Raw genomic sequence first — 25,746 nt, forward strand, 5'->3', positions numbered from 1 at the left:
ATATGTTGTTGCATATCAAAATATTCATCTGAAATAAAACTATTCATTTGCAAAATACATATAAATATGAGCTCCGTTCCACTTGCCAACTAATTGACTGTGTATCATTTCCAATCGTCATAAAAAACATACTTCGTGCACGGTTTATAACTATTATGTATATTATTTCAATTAAATATTTGTTTTGTGAATATATTTATTACTGTGAGATTGACTGTCGTCTTGGATGAAACTAGCGGCATCCAAATTGCTACATCCAATAATCGTAGACGGGCGCTTAAAATTAAACTCGATTTCAATTTAAAACATGCCTCCATATGGCGCATCGAAGCCATCATCACGCATGGCATAACCAAACATGGTTGAATAGTTTATAACGTTTCCTATTAGCGTCAGCGTGCACGCAGTCCAACTTATCTGGAGGATTAAGCAAAGATAAAGCTGTTATAGATATATTATAAATCGAATTTCATTTAGAACTTACGACAGCCGAATGTGCCAAGACGATGGGCAATGCAAAGGCGCTCAGCACCATACCAGCAGTAAGGAAAAGGGCGAATTCCGATTTCGGATTAGTTTCGTTGTTTGGGGTCGTCCGTTTTGATATGAAAACGGGCAACACAGACAAAACATAAAATAGCAGTACGAAGAATGGGTAGAATATCTTTGGAGTGGGCAGCGCACAGGCCAAGATTAGGAATGTCATCCCCAGGACCGTTAGAAACGCGCATATAATCAAACTGGAACAAAAAGTGCAGGTGTTATCAAATGCTGGAAAAACGCACACATAGATGTGCATATATATACATATATATTGTGTTGCGACTTACACTATAGGTGGTGGTATTTTCGTTGTTGTTGGTGCGATGACAAGTAGACGGCGGCAAATACGTTGGGTGGTATTAATTAAACCATGTAAAAAGATAATAAGTAGTTAGTCAATATCGTTTTCAACGTTATAGCTCCACTAATACCTTTCTCAGATCCCATTTTATTTGTTTATGGTTTTTCTTTGTGGCTAGGCTAAGAATATGATTCACGAATAACAATGATTAGGTATCGATAACATGTATATATCAAAAGCAGTATTTTTGCGATGTAATATTTAGTGTATTTTTGGTAATAAAACGCGTCTTAAGAGCAGCGTTTTAAGCGGGGTATTCTTTATTTTAAGTGCAATCAAAATGAACAGGTAAAATAACAACAAATTTTTATAGCTATGAATGTCTAATTGACAGTTAACGCAATTAATTCTATTTAGAGCTAAATAGCTTATGAAAAAGGCGAGAATATTAAGCTATTATCCAGCTTGTAAAAGTAAAAAACAAGAAAAATTAAAAATTAAAAAATATAGAGATCGATATTGTTATCGTAGATTAAAATTCAAATAATCCGGCGAGTAAGAATAAATTTAATATTTTATTTTGCTTAGGATACACTAATTCATAATTGATATACTCAGATAACTCTTTACCTGGGCTTTCTATATTAAGTGGAAAGTCAAAGATGCGCAGCATTTATACGTTCCTGTGAATAGAAAGCTTTCGGGTTGAAAATTCATTGATAAAAATAAATTGCCCTATCCCAAACGAACAATTGTGGGGTTGCACAAGTACATGTCAAACATCAAGTGTGTATATGGATGTATGTACGTGTGTGCGTGCGTGTGTGTGTGTGTGTGCATGACTACGTAGCGGCCACCTGCTAGCTGTTCAAGGAGTCGAATCTGGCTTCGGCTTTTTCATGAATGCATGAATGTTTATTCAAAGAATCCCTGCACGCACACACGCACACAAACACACTTTCCTGTTCGGACGTGTCGAGCTTTTTTTGTGTACTGTTAGAACGCATGCGCCGGGCTGCCTTCAGTGCTCTTTGTTGTTGGGCTCGGCCACAAAAGCTGCCCGCAACATTTAACAGCGCGGGGGCGGACATAACATTTGCGTCACAGCTACCAATTGCTGGTTTTGCTTGCTTTTGAGCTCATTCAGTATAACGGTATACGTCGGCGATTGAAGAACGCAAAGAGCTTCGAACGAGAAAAGTCAAATACTCTTAATTGGCAGCAGCCCCACAAGTTTCCATAACTGAATTTCACTGCAATCACAAAACTGAAAGAAAAGTGCAACATTTGACATTTGTGGCAGCCGGTGCAGGTGCAGTTGGCATTCAAATATCCGAGCGCAAAGTGTCGAGAGTCCAATTCCAGTTGAGGAAATTGCAAAGAAGATAGAAAATATTGCACGCCCACGCGAATTCTGTGGCCAGCAGCTGCCTTCTAATTGTATGCCTGTGTGTGTGTGTGTGTGTGTCCGTGTGTATTGGTGTGAAAATCAATAAACTCTAAAGGCTGAAAGGGCAACAGCAGCTATGCACGGCTCGCATTAACACCGGCCATATGGTAACCAGTTGCCAAGTGTCTATACCAAAGTGTTAATTGAAAAAGCGAAGAAAAACAATTAAATTGTTAAAAACCATTAAAACGGCAATAAACAGTTAAGAGAACGAGAGTGAAACGTACTACAATATGGCGAAGCGGATGGAAATAAGCTGCGCACTGATTGCAATACTCATGTGCAGCATATTGGGTCACTGCGAGATGTCCGTTTACCCAGGTACATATGCCTAAAAATAGCACAAACCAACACACACATACATATTTACCGCCAGTTAGAGGTACGACTGTGTGTGTGCATGTCATTTAAACTTTTGCGTCGTGAATGGGGCTGAAGGGCGGGCGCCAGCAGCCGCTTGCCACTTCGTTTTGTGTATACTCTATACTAGATATGCATGAGTATAGTATAAGTGTGCATGTGTATGTGTGCGTGTGTGTGTGTGTGGGTGTCTATACATATATATCGCGCATCAAATATGCACGAATCAAACCAAAACACCCTAACACACACACACACACGCACACACACACTTGAAAAGCTGCAGCGAAAGCAGTTGGCGTTTATAGGTATGTATGCGTGTGTCCGTGTATAGGTGTTGAAAGCAAACCCAACCCAGCTGCCACCCACCACACTATATATAGCCTATCGCCTGCTGGCTGCTTGAGTTCGAGTTAGTTGCAGTCTCAGCTTAACACGCTTTTTATAGCCTACTTTTCAGGGCAGCGCTGAAATTGTAATAAAGTTTTTCCAAGCACGTCACAGCGCGTCTGTTTGTCTGTGTGCGCGTGTGTGTGTGTGTGCGTGCGTGTGTTAGTGTGTGCAGTAATTGGTCTATTTTAAGGCATTGGCAATTAAATTGACTTTTTGTTTGTCTATTCCGGTAGCATATTTAGTTTTATTTGGGCGTGTTCCACGCAGCTCCAGCCTTTCCTCCGCATTCTGCGGCTTGGTGTGTTGCTTTCTATTTTTGGCTCTGCTTTTATTTTTGAACAGCAACTGGCACGCAATGTCCGTCTCATTAGCATTAGCTCTTTCTCGCACTCCTTGACATTTTAGCATAATGAGTGCCCATGTCCACGCCCAACTGTGCTCAATTAATCAATTGCATTTCTCCTCTCTCTCTGTCAGGTCTTCGCCGGCGGCCTATACAGCCCTCGGCTATGGAGCCGCAGCGTTATGAGCAGCTCATGGAGGATCACGCTAGACGCCGACTGCAGCAGCAATTCGAGCAGCAGCTGGAGCTGATTAATCAGCAGCTGTTGCGTCAGCGGCAATTGCTTAAGAACGAACAGTATCGTCGGCAGCAGGAGGAGGCCAAGGTGTTGGCCGAGATGAAGAACGATTACGACAGCAACAACAACAACTTGAATAATCAATATGACCAATACGACAATGTGGAGGGGGATGCCGCATATGGCAGTCCGCTGGATACGGTGCCCGATATGATGCGACAGCCGATGCCCAATTTCGATAGCCTGGATAATAACTACAATCGCATTATTCCGAGTCAGTCGCGTGGCCGCATCGCCTTTGCCGTGGGTCCCAATGATGCGCGCTTCTTTGATACGGCCAACGATTTGTCGGGTGAGCTCGACTCTCGTGCCCTGGACGACTATGAGGAGTATGCACCGGCACCGGACGCCGGCTCCGAGGTAGTGACCGCCAAAAGCAAGCCCCAATCACCTGTGCAGTCCTCGCCAAAGCAGGAGCCACCCAAGCTCCTGGACACGGCCATCGCCAACTTCCATCGCATTAAGCCGCAATCGGCAGCTGCTGCCGCAGTGGCCGGCGTCAATCTGCCCCAGACCAAGGAGTCGCCCAACGAGATAAATGCACTGATTGATAAGCTGCAAAAGCAAAGCAAGTCCCCGCAGTCGGCCTATGCAGTCAACACAGGTGATGCCAACGAGCAGCTCGTCCTGCGTCAGCATCTGGGCATGAACAGTGAGATGGGCGTCTACCTTGTCGCCCTCATTGCGGGTGTCAGTGCGGCGGTAACTGTGGGACTTCTGGCACTGGGCGTTACTTGGTGAGTTTTAGATAAAGACGGGAATGTTAATTGAAAGCTTTACTAAGTTAGTTGATGCTTCAAGAGGCTGGGAGTGAAGCGGTAAATGTAAGAAATAATTGCATGTTACTTGAAGATAACAGCCAATAGTGAGACGAGAGGAAATGAAATAAGTTTTATTTATTAAAATATATATTATTTGTTAACCTAATCATTTCAACTCTTAATCCTTTCTTGCTAAGCATGGTCAATGCCGTTAATATCATTTGTTCCTCTAACTGATATCACATGAAATGAAAATGATATATTTAACAAAAAAGCAAACGTAACTGGGGTAAAAATATTTGTCATATATCACGCGGACGATGCTTAAAATAAACCTGCCTGTTTGATTATGACTGACAATATCTGAATATATTTCTCATAAACATTACGCATACGCACTGTCGTACGCAGAAGGGGGTCCACACGTTTGAGCATATGCTTCTAGAATTTTACGTATACGACGCGTGGGAAAATAACTCGTTTATTTGTACTACTTATGTCATTTCCTTTGCATAAGAATTATTTCCGGTTGAATGGAAAATATGTATATCAAACCATTTTTTAAGATTAGCTGTTGAGCTAAACGTCTTCATTCTAATTTCATTGATCATATCATAATCACTACATTTAAAATTACGACAGCAACTGCAATACATTTTAATAGCAAAACTAACCCATCTGTTCATCTTTCTCACCCTTTATAGGTTCCACAATCGCAGCAAAGCCGCTGCAGACGTCGATTATCCAGCCTATGGTGTAACCGGTCCCAACAAGGATGTCTCACCGTCGTGCGATCGCAAGCTGGCGCAGAGCGCTCAAATGTATCACTATCAGCATCAGAAGCAACAGATCATAGCCATGGAGAATTGCCAGGCGACCGACGGCAGCTGCGGCCTGTCCGACGTGGAGAGCGACGACGACAACGAGGAGGGCGACTACACTGTCTATGAATGTCCCGGCCTGGCGCCAACTGGCGAAATGGAGGTCAAGAATCCGCTCTTCCTGGACGAGACGCCGGCCACACCAGCGGCCAGTGTCAATGCTAATGCTAATGCCAGTGCAAATGCCAACAATGCTAACAGCGCAGCTCCCAACAACAACATTACGCAAGCCACGCCCCAGCAGCCAGCCACACAGAAGAAGGGAACGGTTAAGCCGAATATGAATCTGTTGAATGCTGCGGCCAATGCAGCTGCCGCTGCTGCTGCCAAAGCCTCTGCTAGCGACGAGAAGAAGGAGAAGCGCAAGAGCAAGAAGTAAATTGTGTGCGAAAGGGACAACAGACAGTCCGCTTCTATCTATCTCTTTATATCTCCATCTGTCTCTCTCTCTCTCTCTCTCTGTCTCTCTTGGCCTGGCTTGGTTAAGTAGAACTGATCCATTTTGTCAGCCAACTGTTACACATGAGACACACCCACACACACACATACATATATACACAGGTACGCGTATGTACATAACACACACTCACACAAACACACACACACACAGATACGCGCGCGTTTGTATAGATTATGTATTCCTAAAGAAAGTCGCTGGAATTAAATTCCTCGAGTCAACAACTAGCTTGAACAGCACAAAGAAATCTCTCTCAACTTCCTTGCCCTCACTTTTGAGTGTAAGTCCTGAACTTATTATGTATATGCATTATGTATCGTTATCGTATCGTATCATAATCGTGCATTGCTATGGTGTAAGACATGCATATAATGTGAGCCCGCCCCCTGACCGCCGCCCCACTTCCTCCGTCCTTGACATGCCCCCCTTTTTGTTGCAATTGTTACCTGCTGTGTGCATCGAAGTCGAGTCGAGTCGAGTCGAGTTGAGTTCAGTTGAGTCGAATCGACCGAGTCCAGCTATTGCGCAGCATTACCTGCTGTGCGGCTGTCAATCAAAAGCAGAATATATTGCACAAATAATAACACATTCATAATGAAATGACGAGCCTCCCTCTCCCCCACACCCGCGCTCCTGATGCATCATATGCTACTGATTCAATTTAAATACAATCCAAACAATGTGTACTTATTTATATTGTATTGTATTTTAACATTTTATTGTACTTTATATCAACACACTAACAAGAATCAATTTTTGAGTAAAAACAAACTATTTTAAAGTCTGCGTATTGGCATTGGAACAAGAAAAAGAAAACACACATACATATAAAATTAAAACGTAAATTATATATTATTATAATTATTATATACATGCATGTATGTATGTAATATATACCCTATTTGTGTAATTATTGTAACATACTTATATACAAAAGCCTAACGAAATTAATTACTTATGGTATTTTCCCCGACTCCCCCTTCCCCTATCCACCAAAAAGGATAAACAAAATTGATTTACTAATACTTTTTTATCGTACTACGCTTTGTGATCTTCAATTATCTGTGTCAATTTAGAAATACAATTCTGGTAACCAAAAACAAACACACATACATAAACATATATGTATATGTGTACACTTATATGTAAATCATATATATATGTATATTGGAACTATTTGAAAGGCGTTGAATTATTTACAAGTATAACTTAACAATAATTTCCAGCACATTCATGTAAAGTAAATGAAAAACGACTGAAAACACACACAAAAAATACGCGTCTATTGTACAAACAAAAATGAAAAGAAAATATGAAAGAAAACTAACGAAATTTATTTATTAATTAGCGACAAATTTAACGAAACCAAAATTAAATGTAGCTGCTCCACGTTCCAAACAAAAAGAAGAAGAAACGCGAAGAATAACAAATATTAGCGCAACATTTTTCTCAATTGCTGTAAATAAACATGAAATAAATATATATATACATATATTTAAACATAAGACACAAACAACAACCACGTAAACAATTGCGGCCGTAACAATACATTAAAGACGCTAGACAAAAAACTCACGAGTTTAAAAATAAAGCAACTTACAAAGAAATACAATAATACGAATAAAAAAAATTTTAAATAAAATATGGAAGGAAACGAAAATAAGGAGTCTTCAACTGCTAAGCAGCTTGAATTAAAGCATGAAAAAACTATTTTATATTGTTTTCAACAATACTAACAATTGGAATTGTACTTTGCTACAATAAAAATAAAATAACACAAACACAAAAAACCAACTGCAAACGAAATGTTGAGTTTGAAATATATATTTTATGGTGTATTCCGATGAAGGACAGGCGGTAAACCAAACATATATATACATACAAATATATATATATATATGATTGATATCTTGAATGAAATCCAAAAAATACATAACATATATTTATGCATAAAGAATATAATTTAATTTATTTATGTATTATATGATAACCATAATAACACAAATTATACAATATGCATACAAAATAAATTAAACTAACCAAAAATGATTGAATTTTTATTTAATATATACAAACCAGATAGACTTATCTACATTCATTTATCTAATTCAACATTTCATTCAAATTCCTGGCGCGCATTGTGTAGAGCTGCCACAGTTCGCATGTTAGATTGTGCTGCCAACTTGCTTCAAATAGGATTGCAACACTAATGGGTTGGTATTTTTGAGCTTGCCCGGTGCTGGTCACACTGCGAGAATAGAAGCCAATCAGTAATTGTGACAATAATAATTCAATGTGCGTACGCCGCGCGCGTTTTTATTTCACATTAATTAATTAAATACTATTTAAAGTCTTGTGGACAACGAATACGTGCGTGTAATCGGTTCTGCCGTCACTTTTTATTTTCATATTTTGTTGTGCGTGTAGAGCGAGGGTGAAACATAGTTTAAACATAGATACAGCTGCAGTGCCTGTCAATTATGCTTGGCTTCCCTAATACAGATGCTGCTGTTGTTGTCGCTGCTGCTGCTGCCGTTGTTGTTTAGGTAAGTTTGATTTTTTTTCTTTTATTTTTGGGGCGTCTACAGACGCAAACTATAAATACTTAAGAATCGTGATCTGCATTGTGTACTGTCTTCAGGCCCGAAATTTTGTCGCATTTGCTATCAAGTGCAAATATTTTTCAGCTTGCTGGTGTTTTTTTGTTTTATGTATTTGGGCGTACTTGCCGATTACGAAACTGAGCGGGCAACTAGTATGAGAGTGCGAGGGAGAGGAAGGCATTTTGCATACGATGTGCTAAGCATTAACGACGGTCTAACGAAACTTGCGTGTGCCCCGGGCCTGGTGGTAGGGGTATTCTTATTCATTGCTATCGATTTAGTTAGGGGTGTGCTCGTTGTTTTGTTGCTGTTCTCGTTGTAGCTCCGTGGCTAATTTGCGTTATATTGCCGGTAAATGGGTAGAACGTGATTCATCGTTTAGCCAAATCAATAAAATAAAAAAAGAACATTTAACGTCGCTTCCTTGGTGATAAACTTGACTATTAGATCATATGATAAGCAAATGTTATCAGACACCCACGAAGTGTAGACACTAAATATGTATGTATACACACAAACACGCACACACACACACACACACACACACACACACTGCAGCGCCTAGCAACGCCCCTGGGCATGAAATTTGAGTTTCACTTTGTGGATATATTTTCCAGCTGTTGTTTTGCTTGTTACTTGTTAAACAGGATGTTAAGACCGACGCTGAGGCTGTGCAGGCAGGCAAGCCAGGTTGCCAGATGTTTTTGCCTGCCATTTCAAGGCTCCCATGCGTAGCATTGTTATTGCATAGCTCTTTCAGCACTTGCTCGTGTCCTCTTTCTCTCTCACTATCGCATTGTTTCCCTCCTGTGTGCAGGCACTTAAGAAGTACGCACTTACATGTATATGTATGTATATCGGTTACGATTCTAGTTTTCTAGGCTTGACCCACTTTAGAGCGCGCGGATCACAGAAAAAGCAGAAACAAGTGAGAACAATACAATCGGCTAGAGCCGACAGCAAAATACTGTGTAAAGAAAGAAAGGAAGAGATACAGACAGAGAGAGAGATAAGAAAATTCTTCCTGAGTAAGCTGCTGGGGAGATAAGCCTCAAATTGACTTTGAAACCGCAGCAAAATGATTGTAGATTTTAGTATAATATTTTAGCACAATCTTAGATGATCGTTGTTACTAATCTGCCTGATAAGTTTCTTATTGGCTGAGTCATTTGTATGTAGGTCAATAGACAGCGTACCTATATACCCACATTTTCACTTTGTATACAGCATACATATATCTACGAAACGCAGCGCGCCGTCAGCAGAAAGCAAAACCCCAGAGCCAAGCTCATTATTCTATATCGCTTGGCCTTCCTTCGTCTCGGTTCAACTTGGGTTTTGTTTTGTTTCCAGTTGCAGTTTCTCTCGTCTATGATTACAAGTGCTTATTACCCACGCATATATGTGAATATATGTTTATATATATAAATATATATTGTGTATATATATATATATATGTACATATGCTGATACTGATGCTTAGTCTATATAAATACTTAAATACACATACATACATATGCTAAGCTGCACTTGAGTTGGATTTGTAATTGCAATCGCATGCGTTTATCTGCTGATAAGCGAACAAAACGGGCCAGTTTAGCTGTTTTTAATGAAATGCTGAATGAAAAGCAGAAGCTTTACGTTTTGGCACGCCAATGAACGCAGTTGTTTTGTAGTAAAGTGTGTATTGATGAATAACGAATGAAGTAATGCATTTGCAAAGACTAAGTTTGACTGCCATAGAACTGGAAGAGTTTTTTGTTAAGTAGATGATTTAAAGCTGAGTAAAAAGCATACGACTAACGACATGGGGCTATAAATTCCAATATATATGATGAGATTAGGAAAGGAAAATCAGGTTTATTAACCGAATTTCAAGGCAGTTTCATTTGCTTATCCAACAAGTAATAATTGCACTTATACTTAATGCAAGCAGCTATTAAAATGACATTCTAAGATTAAGTAAAGATGAATAATGTCCAAACTAGCCTTGGCAGGGGTCTTGCACGCGTGTTACCTATAGCCAAAGTTTACTGTATGTGTGTGCATGCACTTTTCACAATCACAATCGCATTGCCAGCGTTCGAAGGTTAATTCATGCACTGGCACCTATACATATTTATGTGTATATATTAAGTGTGTGTATATATGTATATAAATACATTTATAACGGAGCATTTCAAAATCTGTGTCGCGGTTATTGAACTTGACGATGGCATCGCTGTCATCTCTGGCGACATCAACTGACCTTGCCCGCGCCGTGCTCTGCTGTGCTGTGTGTGTGTGTCAAAATCCCGCAACCCAAATAAGAAAAGACAGAACTTAATGTTGTAAAACAGACGACATAATGACATAGAACTGTGGAATGATCTAGCCGAGGGTCAGTCAGGGGTCCCCAGCCAAGTGTGAGCCAGCGAAAGTTGAGAGGCGCATTCCACACTTGCCCCAGCCCCACCATTTATCGAAGGCAATTAAAGACGCCAACACACATTCCACTGATAGGGGGACATCTCCATATGCACATACTCTACATGCGCTGGGTGTATATTGAATATTATATATATCGGAAAGCAGTTCATAAATTAAGTTCATATGTATATGTAAACTTCAAACTTTATGAGCTGAGCAGCTGCGCATTACAGTGTATTTAATGTGCGGCATTCCTATTGAAGCTTTTCCGTTTCTTTTTGTATTTTATTTAAATACAGCTGCAGGCTGATAAACAAGCTATAGTCAACTTTGATTTCCGCGAACTTTGCAGCTGTTTTGTTTGTTTTCCTCCCAAGAAATTTATGTAAATACAATAAACATATTTATTGGGCTACACATATAACTCTATGTATATATGTATGTGTGTGTGTGTGTGTGTGTGTGTGTGTGTGTGTATAGGGTGTATGTGCATGTGTGTGCGGAGGGTGGCTGGTCTAGCTGGTGGTGGGCGGTGGCCATAAACAAAAAGCGCCCAACAGTAGCGACGCCCCCACACATTCATGTCCCTGGCCACAATATCATTTGTTATTATACAAATTATAATGCATATATGTATGTATGTACGTGCAAATATATATATACATATATGTAGGGGGTACTTATGTCTAGGTACATATTGTGTCTAAAAGCAGGCAGATCAAAGCCAAAGCAAAACAAACGCAAAATATATTTACATATTCTCGACCTGTTTATAGGAGCAAAACGTGGGAAATTTGTAAATCTAAAAACAACAGCCACAACAATTTAAAGGCTCCTAACTCAGACAAAATAAAATACAGATAAACAGACACACATACACACCCACACACACACACTCACACACGTGATGACAGTTAATTTGCTTTAATTGCATTTGATATCTTTACATATTGCGCTCCATGCCAAAAACAATGCTAAAATATATATTCATTCACTCAATATATAGGTATATACGTATATATGCTAGATGTATATCCCCTGCATGGATGGGTCTGTATATTTGTTTCGGCAATAGTTCAAATAGTCAATAAAAATCCATCCATTTGCTGAAAACTTGAGGCAGTCTGGAAAATAATTCATTTGCGCTTTTGTCTTGCCAGAAAATATATTTTCTTCTGCCTTTATCTCAACCGTATGTTTTCTGCTGCTTATTTCTCTGCTATATATCTGTAATGGAAAAGGCGAATTGAAATGTTTTTTATTTTTTAAAAAAGCTCAAAAGGTCAGAGAACAAATGCCTGCAAACAGTACAGTTATATGTTTATACCCTGAACCCATTGAAAATGGGAAATCAGGGTATAATGGTTTTGTTAAAATGTATGTAACAGGCAGAAGGAGGCGTGGCAGACCCCACAAAGTATATATATTCTTGATCAGGGCGACGAGCTGAGTCGATTTAGCCCTGTCCGTCTGTCTGTCCGTCCGTCCGTCCGTCCGTCCGTCTGTCCGTATGTTTGAACGCGTCGATTTCAGAAGATACAAGAGCTAGAGACTTCAACTTTTTTTTAAAATGTCCGTATATATCACGCGGATATCGAGTTTATCACTAAAAAACGATAACTCATTCCGATACTTTTTTATCGATAAAAAACCTTATCGAAGATCACTAAAAAAATTTTATCTCCTACATCTTTCAAGCTAGAGTCTCCAAATTTAAAATGTATATTAAGACGCATGTCATACAATTTCGGTTTTTGTTAAAATTTGCCCCCCACCCCCAAATCCACCCCCTCACCCTAATCTTTGTAAAAGTCGTATATCAAATACTAGAGACTTGTGCTTCGGTATACACATACATTTAAACAATATGAATACGTTCTGAAAGTTTCATTACGATCGTACGTCTAGAAATTAAATTATTCAACAAATAAGTTCTCCTAATATTGCCAACACTGCACTGTATATGTGAGTGTGTGTGTGTGCGTGTATTTGTTTGCATGAGTGCGTGTGTGGGTGCTAATTATTATTGAAATATCAGTTGCTTGTAGGGTTCAGGGGATCTCGTAGTCGAGCAGTCTCGACTAGAGCTTTCTTCCTTGTTTTGTGTTAATATATTGCCATGTTTTCGAAATTACATTTTTTATGAACTCTTGTTTAAATTGCATAGAAAGTTTGATTCCTACAGAAAAAAGTACTCGTCAGTGATATATATTGATATAGCTGTGGACTACAATAATTGACTTAGCCTACATCGGAGTTGTTTATGAAAACTTTCTATCATAATGCTGACCATTTAATAGAAATATATATGTATATATAAATATACCTCACACATCAACAAACTTACTTGTTTATCCGAAATTTCTTTGGAAGCTTGAACAAATAAATAAATTGTTTCTCGTCGATTTCTGTGGGCCTCTAATCGATAAGAGTCACATGAGTTATAGGTACACCTAACTATCGGCTCGCCATTTGCGAATTTGATTCACACTCCTATATATGTATAGAGTATGTCTTTGCTGGCCTGCGCCACGCAGACCAATCGAATCGAAACGTCATTGTATTTGCTGTGTGGAATGATTATGACTTAATTGAAATTAATTAGACGGGGTCGCCGTCAGACAGTCTTTGAGAAATGTGTGGCATCAGCACGTATATATATATATCTATGTATATCTATATACCATATAGCTTTCTATATGTATAAGTAGATATATATATACATAATCGCATGTGTCTTGTTATTATAGCTCTCACAGTAATGAGTGCGCCATGGAGGTTATTTAATAAGCGAGTGCGTAAATAGAATAAAGGATAGACGGTGGTGCTCTTAAACCCTATATACCCACAGAGTGGTATTGTTATGAGGAGCCATAAGCAAATTACCAATATATTTTTGGGTTTTTGTGTATGCAAATGTTATCCAGGGTATCTACTTGTTGCGTACATCGACACCTACCTCTCATAGTGTCTACATATTATATAGAGAAACGCTCTAATAGCGTGTATATACCGTTGTGCTCATGAAATAAACCAAATGGAAAGGTATTTTTTCAATTGAGAAAATAAAAAGTTGCTCACTTTTTACTTGTAATAGAGTGCAAAGAAGAGAATTTTGATACATATCTCTTTACGTTCGGTCATAGTGGAATTTGTTTATATAAAGCGACAAATAGAACTCGATTTCCTTTTGACTGATTCTTCATACCTGCTGCTGGGTCTCTGCTTGGGGCACACTGCGCCACACCTACTTGTTTTATTGTCTATATGTGTATATATATATTATATATAATTTGGGGCATCCGTAGGTTTTCTCTTTGGTGCATTCTATGGAAGGGTTCATTGACCGTTTTGGTGACTTGTTTTCATTTATCCACTAAAAACCTTTCCGCTGACTATGTGCATATCATTAGTGGCGCATGTTGTTGTTGCTGCCGTTGCTGGTGTTGTTGCATTGGCACCCCCCAAAAATATCTGAAAAAAGAAGAAAAAAAGCCAATCGACAGCTACAACAGTAGCCGCTGCTGCCATAAAAGACCAGATCCAGGTCTCTCTTCGTGCCGCTTGCCGCGTGACTCAGTCTGTTCGCTGCTGTGGAAATCGAGCAGCGAAGCGTGCCACACGCCTCACCACCATTTGTTGCCGTTCCTGTTGTTGTTATTATTGTTGGTGGCTGTTGTTGTTGTTGTTGTTTCATTATGGTATCTTGTTATTGTTGTTCTGCATTGTGGCTTTTGCTGCAGCCGCAGCAGAAAATTGTGTTCAGTAAACATAAAGGCTGCCCGCCGCACGGTGCTAAAGCCAGAGCATAGACTAAACTTTAAACCGAAGTACTAGCATATAAAGAGTTGAAGCAATACCCATTATAATAGAAATATTTATTATTTGTTATTTACTTACAGCTTAGTAGACAAGTGGTTGACCACAGACATTTGCCATGATGCGCTATTCGGAAATATCGCGCGACCTCACCACGGATAATCTGCGCTACTCAGAGGTAAGTCCGCTCTTTCTGTTCCCCACACAACCTTTATTCATACCTCTGTTTGATACACCCACATTCAGATCGGCAGAAAACCCGCAGCGGACTATATGAGCTATGGAGGGCAAACTTTTGTTACGGCTTCGCCCACACAGACACGTTGTCAGGCGCAGGCATCGCCACAACATTTGAGGCAGCCGAAGCAGCGCAACTCCAATGGCAATGCACACACCATGGCCTGTTTGCGTCAGGACAAAGGGCCAAAGGAACTGCAGGCAGAGCAGGCGCAGGCACAGCAGCCAGCCAGCAAAACATTGAACATCAAGAGCACACGTCGCAAGAACTCCATCGGCTGCTTGACCAGCTTTAGCTCGTCGCCAGACTCGCCCGGTTGTTACTACAGCATAGCGTAAGAGCACCCAGCTAATTGAATTAAATTCAATAAATGTATAGCAGAGTTAATGCAATTTCTCTTCTCGTTTGCAGTACAACCGCCGCGCCAGCAAACAAATCACAGAGTTTGCCAGCGCATGGCTCCATTAAGCAGCTGGATGCAGTCATTCTCAGTGCATTGCGTGTACCCGCCGATGTGTTGGCCAATCAGATAACGCTGCTTGACTTTCCCGTCTTTGCGCTGATACAACCGGATGAGCTGAGCAGCTGTGCGTGGACCAAAAAGGACAAGCATGTGGTTACGCCCAATATTGTGGCGTTTACCAAGCGCTTTAATCACACCAGCTTCTGGACAGTGCAGGAGATACTCAATGCCGAACAGCCCAAGCAGCGTGCTGAGATCATGACACACTTCATCAAGGTGGAACATATCTCCTATATATCATAAGTGCATTATATATTAATCAAATTATCTTACAGGTGGCCAAGAAACTGCACGAACTGAACAACCTGCATTCGCTGTTCGCCATCATCTCGGCCATGCAAAGCGCCAGCATTTATCGCCTGAAAAAGACCTGGGCCTGCCTGTCCAAGAAGGATCGGCAGTCTTTCGAGCGCCTGAGCGATATATTCAGCGATCAGAATAACTGGGCTAATTTGCGCTCGTATTTGGAGAGTCTACGTCTGCCTTGCATACCCTATTTGGGTCTCTTTCTGACAGACTTGATTTACATCGACCTGGCGCATCCGCATAAGGGAGGCCTTGAGCCAGAGCAGCGGCGCAATAAGATGAACAATATACTGCGCGTCATCTCGAACTATCAGCAATCTAACTACCAGCACATACAGCCGCATGAGTCCACGCAGAAATATCTCACTTCCATACGCTACATTGAAGAGCTGCAAAACATATTCGAGGAGGATCAGTACAAGTAATTGGAATCACTTTAAATAAGTCAATATAAATTGATAAACTAACTTTGTAAATTGATTCAAACAGACGTTCGTTGAATCTGGAACCCGCCTCGCCCTCTGGGCCCAGTTCGTCATCGTGCAGCTCGAAGGAATCATTCAATGTGGAATCGGTGACGCCAGCTCTCGGCTGCTTAAATCTCTCGCCTGCCAAGACCATCGGCTCCATGCGCATGGCCAGTGGGACAAAGTTTGTGCCGGGCCATCGAAAGTGCCGCAGCCTGGGCACCAAGTAAGTTAGCCACTCCACATCAATTCTCAGCATTCAAATATCTTCGCGCGCATATTCTAACTGCCAATTAAAACACTTTTGTGTTTCGTGTTTCGTCCCAATGAAAAAAAGAAATCAAAATCAAAAACAAATCAAACTTTCTATTTCGTTTAAAACATCACTCAACACAAAACTCTTCACTGTGCAATTGGACTGACCGTTGGGGGTGCCAAACAAACGTTAACATTTTACTCTGTGAACATTTCTTTACTCTTAATATTGTTATTGTTATGAATTGATTGTCTCTTGTACATGTCCACTTATGCTTTTTGCTTTTCGCTTTCGTTCTGTATCTTTGTATCTGTGCCTTGTTTGTAACTGCAACTGCAACTGCAACTGCAATTAGATTTCGCAGCAGCAGCCTGCCGCGCAACTTTGCACAAAGGTGTCAGTGCTGCATTGTAATGATTGCGCCGGGCATTGGCACAATCTCCAACAAGCGTTGCAGATGCCGCCGGTGAGTGCCTACGTAGCGAACGTAGCCTATAGGCTAGCTAGGTTATGTATTTCAACACTTTCTATTCATTTTCTAATCCTGATTTCCATCAGTTTGTGTGCACGGACCCAACTTAAAATGCTTACATACAAACAAACGACCCATCATCAAACAAACACTTGAGTACAAGATATGCAAACTAAATTTCGGATTGCCGAAAATTATTTGCACCTGCAGATATTTTTATCAGTAAATTGTGAGAGGAAATGTAATGTAGATAAGCTTAATTTAACTGATTAAAGAGTTTGATTTGTAAGTTTAGTTAAAATATCATGAAAATATGAAGTAATTGCCATATAAAAGTTGTAATCTGTTTATTCTCAATAGTACTATGTTATATAGCTAGATATTAGAAGTAAGGAAGGCTAAAATGAATACAACAAAACGTTTTTATTATATATTGAATTATACATCTCTCTTTATAGCATCTCTCTCTCTACTTTTGACAACTTTTTCAAATATGAAACAAAGGGGTTTTGATATACATATGTATAAGAGAGAGCTTCATTGAATCGTTCATAAATGATCTCTGCAGGGGTAAAAACAACACACAGATGACACGCTCACTCACACACACGTTTTGCTTTGGGTGTAAATTAGCTGTTTGAATTTAGCCAAATGATTTCAGTTTCATCAGCTCATCTTTGCCACATATGATCATCGATCAGCCACATACAAGTACACCCACTGTCTTATACACACATCCACACATACACATACACACAAACACAAACGCGCTGTTAGTTGCTTACATTGTGTTTAGTTTGAGCCCATTTGAACGCTTGTCTGCATGACGCCTCCTTTGTGAATAAACACATGTATTACTAAGGCGTGCCGTTCCATCACCCACAACAACAACAATCAAACTGATTTTCATCTGTGCTTTCGCAGCATCTTTGGCAAAATAACGCAAAACAATTACGATGGACATCCGCACCACTTGCATCTGGAACACGACCTGATTGGCTCTGGGCCGCCGCGTCATCATCTGCTCGACGACTCTGTGCTGGAGCACAGCGATGCTCTGTCCAATGCCGACTTGACCTCTCTGGAGAGCGCCGAGGGCATCCTGGGCGACTTAACGGGCAGCAACTGTGATCTGATGTCGCCCGAGGCAGCGGCCGCCATGCAGGGCTGCCTGCGTCGCAAGACGGTGCAGAAGGAGGGTCGAAAGCCCGCTGTTGCATCATGGCAGCGATATTGGGTGCAGATATGGGCCAATTCGCTTGTCTACTTCCCGCCCAAGTCGTTCAAGGGCAGCGAGCGCGGTGACTTCAAGCGCGAGCCATGCAAGGTGTGTCCGCTGGAGGGCTGGAGTGCGCACGTCATCGACAATACGAAGCATAAGAATTCATTTGAGCTGTACCACCGCACCCTGGGCACCGTTTACAAGTTTCGCGCGGACAGTCCACAGATGACGCACCTGTGGACGAACGCCATTTGCAAGCTGGCGTCGACACGTGTGCCAAAGCCACTGCCCGCCAACCTGATGTCCTTCGAGTGAGAGGGCCAACGAGATATTTATGATGTACTCAACAATTAGTTTTAATTAGCTCTTCATTGTATCACCCAAAACGACACGAGACAACACACAACATAGAACATTCCTGCAGCTCTCTGCTTGTTAACCAAAAACAAACCAAAACAAAAAGCGAACAAACAAACAAACAAACAACAATAACAACGACAAACAGAACAACAAAACTAACGAACAAATTGTAATTCGTAAGCGAAACGATTTCAAATGGTATTTCAAAAGACTGACAGACTAGCAGAGAACAAGATAAACAAGATGAAGATGACGATAAAGATAAAGATAAAGATGAAGCTAAAGCTGAAGCCGATGAAACACACTCAAACACACACTCACACACTCGACATGCAAAAGATATATGAAATATATTTTGTCTAAGTCAGAGCTGACTTTAACTATTGGTTATATCTCGTCTCATTAGCCGATTTCTCAACATGCTGCGAGCTGTGACTCTGGCTTGGCCCACTATCTCGAATGCTTTTCTGTGTGACTTAAATGTTATTTCTTTGTATCTTGTAATTAGCTGTAAATGAAACAAAAACAAAAAACAAATCATCATTATCACCATGTACGACATTTAAGTTTTTTTATGCGCGTAATTGTGCCATATTAATTTTTAACTCAAGAATAGTTTACAAAACACAATATATATATATACATATAGATCAATCAAAAACTAACTGCTGCACTTTATGCAAACAACATTTGTACCGCCTTCTAAATATATATATGTTAATTAATTAGTTAATTAATTGCTAAATAGTGCTTAGCTACTTTGTAACAAAGAACCGAGAATTAAACTATTTAACGCATACTCGAAACGGTAAACATAGGCTTTAAATGGATTGTATGAAATAATTGCTATCAAAATTTATCTGTCTATATATGTATATGCATGCACATATATATTTATGTATATGTGCTGCATGTCTTAGGTCCTAAGTTATGTCTAAGCTTAGCTATATAGTTTTATATGTTGCATGTTCTCTCTAGACAATAGAGCTTCAATCGAAATTATGTTCACTATGGGTAACAGTTACTTTACGATACATCTGTTAGATATAGATATATATATTATACACACACACATTTAGCTATTTAAGCTTTGTCACACCTACACTCACATTTGATTTGCATATTTTACCTTAAGCATAGAAAGAAATGCAGCAAAAAAAAAGTCGATTAAAAAACAAACAAACTATCCGAAACTAATGCTCTTTAATGTGCGTATTATATAATCTCGTACGTTTTTTATAACAATTTTCACGCGCAACTCGTGTAAACTACGCGAATTTGCAATTCATTAAAACATGCGCGAGCGCGTGCGCTTCATGAATTTCAATAGGTCTCGAGAGCTATTTAACTTTGCGAGAAAAGTCTATGAAAGTGTCAGTCGATTGCGAAACATGAATGGATCCACAATGGGAGACAGCCGAGTGAACAGGCACAGGTGTCAGACAGCTGACAGGATGGTGACGACGACAGGGCAATGCAGGCGGAAGTGTGGGCGGATTTGTCTTATTGCTGTTCCGCTGCTCCTCGTCGTCCTCATCTCTATTGATTCGACGGTGGGCGGCCAGACGACGACCATGTAAGTGTGTTGAGAGGATGTTGTGCAATAGCTTGTCCAAAACGACTTTCACTCTACTGCAACCCGCTTCCTGTTTGCCGATTGTAGAGTACGTCATACGGACACAGTGGAGCCGCAGTTGGATGGCTTCTGGACGAATCGAACCACTTGGAATGCACGGTGGGTGAAGTACTGGCGGGCCAAGCGCATTTACGAGCCTGTGTGGAAGAAGGTCTGGACACCGACCATACTCAAGGAATGGATACCGCTGCCCAACGCGCCGGCGCCCGACGCCTGGAAGGATAAAAAAGGCAAACATGACTACTCCTAGACTCAAGACAAGACTGATCAACTATTAGGCATTAGGTTTATTTATTTATTTACTTGTTAATTAAACGCTCTTTAAGTCTAAGACATAATTTAAGTGTACGCCAGAGCAAAAGTGGGCCTTACATGCTAGCGACTGGTTTGTAACTATTTACAAGGAGCTCGGAACTGGGCGGGTATGGTACATATGTATGTTTGTATGTATATGTATGTATATATGTATGTATGTGCACTCATATATTACGCGCCCGGAAACTTGAATGACTGCGCTGTTGCGCCGGCAGGTGCGGCCGCGGCAATTGGCGATTTGGCTGCCTCAAGCGTCTTGGCTTGAAAGTCAGCGCTGGCCACTGGCTTCAGTTGCGTTGGCTTTGCGCCTGACGCATTGCTGTCATCGCGCTTCCATACGACTTTGTCCTTTTCACTGGTGGCCGCTTTGTCCTTGCGATCCCAATCCCAGCCAACGTCATGGTGATGCTCGTGATGATGATCGGGCGTAGGGAACCATTCGGATATGACGACGGGCTTCCAGATTTTCTTCCAGCCAGGCACCCAAATCTCCTTCCAGCCGGGCACCCAGATTTGTTTCCATGCCTCCTTCCACTCCAGTTTGTCAGTCCAGATTTGTTTCTTGGCTGGTTTCCAGTACTGCTTCCATGCCTCCTTCCATTCCAGTTTCTTTTCTGGCACCCAAATTTGTTTCTTGGCTGGCTTCCAGATCTTTTTCCAGTGTGACTTCCACACGACTTTCTTCTTCCACAGATCGTGACTGGTGTACTCCCAGCCCTCATGATCCTTGCCCAAGTATTTCTCGCCAGGAATGCCAACCTACAGAAACGTGTAGATTCTTATATAATAATGTAGGGAGTGAAATGGGACTAAGATTTACCTTGACTAGCTCTGGTGTCCAATACTGTTTCCAGTCGGGCACCTGAATATCCTTCCAGGCAGGTACCAAAATCTCCTTCCAATGCGGCACCCATATTTGTTTCCAAGCGGGCACTTGAATGTCTTTCCACCCTGGAACCTTCACCCAATGCGGCTTATAGATCTGCAATAGAATTCGATTAGAGTTAGTCTCTGGAACTTCTTTGATAACCGCTTTCACTCACCTTTTTCCACGATGGATTCCAGATTTGCTTCTTGGCTGGATTCCATATCTTCTTCCAGCCCTCCTTCCACGTGACCTTCTTCTTCCAATAGCCGGGATCGTGATGTTCATGGTGTTCATGGTGCTCGTGGTGCTCGTGTATGTGCTCCTCGCCAATGCCGAGGTCGAGGCCCAGGCCGAAGCCATCGCCGATACGCTGCTGAGCGACGCTCTTGCTGCTCGCCTGGGACTCGGCTGTCTTTTGATCGCCGACAGCTTTGGCATGGATAGCTCTGCTGGCAACAGAGAGCACGCCGAGCAAACCCAACTGTGAGTGAGCCGCGGAAAATAAACATACATTCGTCATCATTATTACTATTAGTCAACGTACAACAAATACAAAAGACTTAGGCAACGAACGCGACCGTCTAGGGATCAAAACGAATTCGCAACGATTATGGTAATTAATTAAATATTCTTCATGTGAAGCATTAAGGCACGGCAACAACCAGTTTTAACTGGGTCAGTGAGCTGACGACTCAGTTCATCCCATTCTGTTTTATTTCGATGTTTTGCCTTTCGTCTTTTAATATTATTCGCATTGTTTGCACTGAGAGTCCGTTGACTGCGACTCCGGGACAAGTAACAGTGAAATATTACGTCAGTATTTTTAATATTTTGGTTGGCTAAATAAATATGTCAGTTAGAGATGATAAAGTCTAACCCGGTTTCAGGTCAAAGCCTCTGCTGTGTGCTCTGCTTAATTTAGGGCTTTGGCTCTATCTCTATAAGGCAGAGCCAAAAACTATTTACGTTTTTTGCCATTATGCAAATAATTGCCGCTTTTGGAGCTGTCTCCGTTTGCGTTGGTGTTGGCGTGGCCTCTGTTGCAAGTTTAAGGCTCCAAATTTGGTATGGTGTTGCAGCTGCTGACGAGGTCAAAGCATTTGGCGTCAATTTGCTGTCGTCTTTGACTTGGGTATTTCTACATAATCGACCAAATCACTCAAACTTCAATTCACATAATCCCAATCAATTTGCGCACGAATGTCAACTTCGATTCGATTATGAAATCTAAATTAGCGCCAGCAAAAAAATTATCTCATTGCTTGGACTGGAGGGTGCTAATTGCGGCTGCTGTTGCTATTGCAGTGGCTCTTTGCTGCTGGGAGTACGTCGCAGTTTCCGCGGTAAGCCAGCAGTGAAAGTCGTCTGTCGTCTCTTGAGGGGGGCCGAGTGGTTAGGCCAACCGCCATTGGATCATCGATCGTGAGGGAAAAGAGTCAGTCTAACTTCAAATGCATTTCATGGGCAAGCGCTAATGAAACTATCTCGCGGCCAGCATATTTGTGCGCTTTTAATTGTTGACAATGCGATTGAAAGGCCCCAAAAACAGATGGAGATTAAGAGTGTGGAACCGGGGGAAACCGGTGGGGGCCTTAAATAGGCAAATGTCGTGCTATAGCCAGGTGACAGTAGCTGACAAAAAAAGAGAGCTGGAAAATCGCTAATGAAAATAAGCGAAACACGCCTTTCAGTGAATATGACAAAAGGGAAAAGAATGCTTTTTCATTTCTCTATAAATATATTTTACATGAATAGCTTGTTCTTGTAACTAGTTAAATTGAGCCGAAAACAAATATTCATATATATAATTAATTGAGCACTAATCAATCAAAATAATGATAAATCTATATATAATATGGCACATATGATGTCTAGCGACTTTCCACTTTCAATTTTACTCAAAATCGAATAGCTTAAAATAATTAACTATTTAAAATATGGCCTACTAACTATCCCAAGTATTTTTCCAATTCTTAATTTGTTTAAAATTGATCTATTATGGATGCATTCATTATATATTCATATATGGCTTTTGAGCTCAGACAATTTCCCATACTCCAGACACGCTCCAAGCACACTTTGGCTTCGCTGATATGTGAAGCATATCTGAATAATAGTTTTCTTATAGGTGTCTGTCTGTCTGCTCTTGTTTGGCCAATCTTCTCGCACTTTCGTAAACAAATTGTTCGCAATCTATTTGGGAAACTGCATTAAACTGACAAAATTATATTCCATTAGTTCCGCTTGGCTGCCATGACCAAGATAACAATTACAACAACACATGCAGCAGTTCGCACTATCTGTCTGTTTTTCTTGCACTTTTGTGACACATTTGGTAATTACCACAAAATGCCGCTGGATCCTCATGGCTCCCGCTTAACGCTGGCTGGGGGTTTAAAGAGCCCTCGACCGAAAATTTAACACTTATTCACTTGGGCACAAACAAGTATTGGGGGATAGTGTGGAGGCTCCACTCGCTTTAGTGGGCAACGCGCGCAACTCTTTGGGCCACTTTCGTGGATGTGACTGACGCACTGAAGATTGGGGAGCCAGGTTAAATAGACGAAGCGCAGGTGCAGCCGGCGCCTAGAGAAAACGAAACTGAAACGGAAAATGAGAGCGAGAGCTGAAATGAGAAACGAGAGCGCGAGGCGCCTGCGGAAACCGAAGACCTTGAATTCTGATAACGGTTTTGTGTGTAAACAATGACACAGCGAGCTTTTCAGCTGCTTACCTAAAGCTCAGCGTAGCTAAACTTGCAAGAGAGTGAGAGTGTCAGAAAGAGAAAGAGAGCACGCGCGCGTAGGCCGGCATTTTGCTCTTGCCTTTTGTGCTGCGCATTCGCATTTGTTTGTGCTGAGACGCGTCGACGTGACAAGCAGAGCAGAGCAGCATGTATAGACGAGGGAGACTGAAAGACAGACGGAGACCGAGACAGAGACTTTGCTGCTCCAAATGTTGTAATCGACAAGCCAAGCTTATTGCAATAAATGTTATAAATCTTAATAAAAAACAAAAGTCAAAAATAACAACAACAACATTGAGGCAATGCAAATTAATAGCACGAAATGGGAAATCAACGAAAACAAACTGTAAGGCAACGTTGCGTGTATCTTTGGTTAGGCTAGCTTGGGGTTTTTGTAATGCGTTTAATATTTGTTGCTGGCTCTTGGAAATTCTTCTTCAATAATAATGTTACGAAGGCCGTCACGTTCGTGAGGCGCACCTGGCTCGGAGTCCCGAACCAACCGCGCAGGGCATCAATTAGTAGATTTTAATGTAATTTATAAGCCATACTTGGACTCTAACTCGGTTAAGGGCAGGCGATGGCGCTGGCGCTGCGTGCCAAATGGACAAATAGGTATCTAAACAAAATAGCAACAACAACAAAAGGTATGTGCAATGTCCACAGTGTGTGCATTTTTGCATGTGCAACAATGTGGCAATGCTTGGCAAACAACCAGCGATGAATTCCGCCAGATGGCGCTTTTATTTCCTGCATCTTTTGCCTCGAACTCAAAAACATGCGGAATTCCATTTGAAAAGCTCGACGCTCTTTAAATGGTTCGCTACATATCCAAAAGCCAAGTTAATTGCATGTTGATTTAGTTTAAAACACACACAAAAAATATAACAATAATAAAAGAGAAAAAAATTATTCGCCTCGTTTCTGATGCATGGGCAGAGACTGCGTCCGAGTTCCACGTTTCGCATGCGTGTTTCCGTTGCTTAGTGGGCAGCCCGTGGTCCACAACTTAAATCAATACATTGCATAACAAGGTAGAAATTGTGCGAAGTGCAAAATAATAGGCAGTAGTACAATCAATCAAACTGTGCACAAAATATTAATTAAATGCTGAAAAGTTTCCTACAGACAAAAGAGATTTGCAATTCATAAATGGTTTATATATGGCACAAATATAATATTGATTTAGTTTTAGTAGTAAGGGAACTTTAAATCTTCATTAGCCAGCTGCTCCATAAGGAAGTGCTGCATCACACCAAACGCAGACTAAACTCATATTAATATTCATTGCAGTTAGATAAATGCAGCCGCGTCTGGACTCCCTGCAGCATGCGTTTCAGGAAGTAGCCAAAAGCCGCAGACAGCAAAACTGAAACTGAAACTGGAACTGGACCCCAGTGCAAATGAAATGCGTAATGCGACGGGCAGATAGCGGCACCAGAGAGCGAGATAGACTGCAGTCTGAGCTGCCCATGGCAATGCCAGAGTGAAGTTCGACTCATGGCTTCCTTGCGAGCCGAGCCGAGACGTGTCGAGTCTTGGCCATATTCATGGCTTCCTTTTGCGGCGTCAAAGTCAGCGTGAGCCATGTGAGGTGTTATGGCAGGCAACGCATATAACGTTGACGATGATGACGATAATAAAACTCGACGCCAGCAGCCCCAGCAGTTGAGCCACTTTTACTTTTCGACTTCAAATTGTGTGATGGCGATTTGAGTT

General features: G+C 41.2%; 5 protein-coding genes across 6 annotated transcripts; 3 read left to right on the forward strand and 2 right to left on the reverse strand.

The window, feature by feature from the left end:
• Window positions 1–138: 138 nt before the first annotated feature.
• LOC108654712 (leptin receptor gene-related protein) lies at window positions 139–849 on the reverse strand. Its single transcript, XM_089261855.1, has 3 exons — window positions 831–849; window positions 485–740; window positions 139–417 (listed from the first exon to the last, which is right to left on the reverse strand). The coding sequence occupies exons 2-3, from the start codon at window positions 704–706 to the stop codon at window positions 301–303; spliced, it is 339 nt and encodes a 112-aa protein (XP_089117981.1). The 5' UTR covers window positions 707–740; window positions 831–849; the 3' UTR covers window positions 139–300.
• A 1,113-nt stretch (window positions 850–1,962) lies between these two features.
• LOC108654708 (uncharacterized) lies at window positions 1,963–7,578 on the forward strand. Its single transcript, XM_018106218.3, has 3 exons — window positions 1,963–2,615; window positions 3,525–4,425; window positions 5,154–7,578. The coding sequence occupies exons 1-3, from the start codon at window positions 2,528–2,530 to the stop codon at window positions 5,707–5,709; spliced, it is 1,545 nt and encodes a 514-aa protein (XP_017961707.1). The 5' UTR covers window positions 1,963–2,527; the 3' UTR covers window positions 5,710–7,578.
• A 441-nt stretch (window positions 7,579–8,019) lies between these two features.
• On the forward strand, window positions 8,020–19,151 carry RalGPS (Ral GEF with PH domain and SH3 binding motif). 2 transcript variants are annotated; one of them, XM_018106214.3, is made up of 8 exons: window positions 8,020–8,333; window positions 14,702–14,796; window positions 14,865–15,190; window positions 15,268–15,595; window positions 15,655–16,106; window positions 16,175–16,378; window positions 16,764–16,874; window positions 17,805–19,151. In XM_018106214.3, the coding sequence occupies exons 2-8, from the start codon at window positions 14,737–14,739 to the stop codon at window positions 18,415–18,417; spliced, it is 2,094 nt and encodes a 697-aa protein (XP_017961703.1). In that variant the 5' UTR covers window positions 8,020–8,333; window positions 14,702–14,736; the 3' UTR covers window positions 18,418–19,151. The 2 variants fall into 2 exon arrangements, with proteins under 2 accessions (XP_017961703.1, XP_030239739.1); XM_030383879.2 differs by lacking the exons at window positions 8,020–8,333; window positions 16,764–16,874 and having other exon boundaries at window positions 14,671–14,796.
• Window positions 19,152–19,756: 605 nt separating this feature from the next.
• Window positions 19,757–21,763, forward strand: LOC108652687 (uncharacterized). The gene is made up of 2 exons (XM_018102879.3): window positions 19,757–20,038; window positions 20,126–21,763. Exons 1-2 carry the CDS (start codon window positions 19,758–19,760, stop codon window positions 20,346–20,348), a joined length of 504 nt encoding a protein of 167 aa, XP_017958368.1. The 5' UTR covers window position 19,757; the 3' UTR covers window positions 20,349–21,763.
• Window positions 20,371–23,822, reverse strand: LOC108654710 (uncharacterized). Its single transcript, XM_018106222.3, has 4 exons — window positions 23,625–23,822; window positions 21,457–21,762; window positions 21,234–21,395; window positions 20,371–21,172 (listed from the first exon to the last, which is right to left on the reverse strand). Exons 1-4 carry the CDS (start codon window positions 23,646–23,648, stop codon window positions 20,585–20,587), a joined length of 1,080 nt encoding a protein of 359 aa, XP_017961711.1. The 5' UTR covers window positions 23,649–23,822; the 3' UTR covers window positions 20,371–20,584.
• Between the last annotated feature and the right edge of the window lie 1,924 nt (window positions 23,823–25,746).

This window comes from Drosophila navojoa, chromosome 5 (assembly GCF_054131105.1).
Source record: "Drosophila navojoa isolate 15081-1374.11 chromosome 5, UAZ_NAV_1.0, whole genome shotgun sequence".
NCBI classification, from domain to species: domain Eukaryota; kingdom Metazoa; phylum Arthropoda; class Insecta; order Diptera; family Drosophilidae; genus Drosophila; species Drosophila navojoa.

Coding starts and splice junctions, on each gene's coding strand:
- RalGPS (XM_018106214.3), top strand. CDS start 14,737: ATGATGCGCTATTCGGAAATATCGCGCGACCTCACCACGGATAATCTG. Junction 16,107..16,174: donor TTCGAGGAGGATCAGTACAA/GTAATTGGAATC, acceptor TGATTCAAACAG/ACGTTCGTTGAATCTGGAAC. Junction 16,379..16,763: donor TGCCGCAGCCTGGGCACCAA/GTAAGTTAGCCA, acceptor AACTGCAATTAG/ATTTCGCAGCAGCAGCCTGC.
- LOC108654710 (XM_018106222.3), bottom strand. CDS start 23,648: ATGAGGATCCAGCGGCATTTTGTG. Junction 21,396..21,456: donor GGAATCCATCGTGGAAAAAG/GTGAGTGAAAGC, acceptor ATTCTATTGCAG/ATCTATAAGCCGCATTGGGT. Junction 21,173..21,233: donor GGACACCAGAGCTAGTCAAG/GTAAATCTTAGT, acceptor ACGTTTCTGTAG/GTTGGCATTCCTGGCGAGAA.
- LOC108654712 (XM_089261855.1), bottom strand. CDS start 706: ATGACATTCCTAATCTTGGCCTGTGCGCTGCCCACTCCAAAGATATTC. Junction 418..484: donor TCTTGGCACATTCGGCTGTC/GTAAGTTCTAAA, acceptor TTAATCCTCCAG/ATAAGTTGGACTGCGTGCAC.
- LOC108652687 (XM_018102879.3), top strand. CDS start 19,758: ATGCGCGAGCGCGTGCGCTTCATGAATTTCAATAGGTCTCGAGAGCTA. Junction 20,039..20,125: donor GGCGGCCAGACGACGACCAT/GTAAGTGTGTTG, acceptor TGCCGATTGTAG/AGTACGTCATACGGACACAG.
- LOC108654708 (XM_018106218.3), top strand. CDS start 2,528: ATGGCGAAGCGGATGGAAATAAGCTGCGCACTGATTGCAATACTCATG. Junction 2,616..3,524: donor CGAGATGTCCGTTTACCCAG/GTACATATGCCT, acceptor TCTCTCTGTCAG/GTCTTCGCCGGCGGCCTATA. Junction 4,426..5,153: donor CTGGCACTGGGCGTTACTTG/GTGAGTTTTAGA, acceptor CACCCTTTATAG/GTTCCACAATCGCAGCAAAG.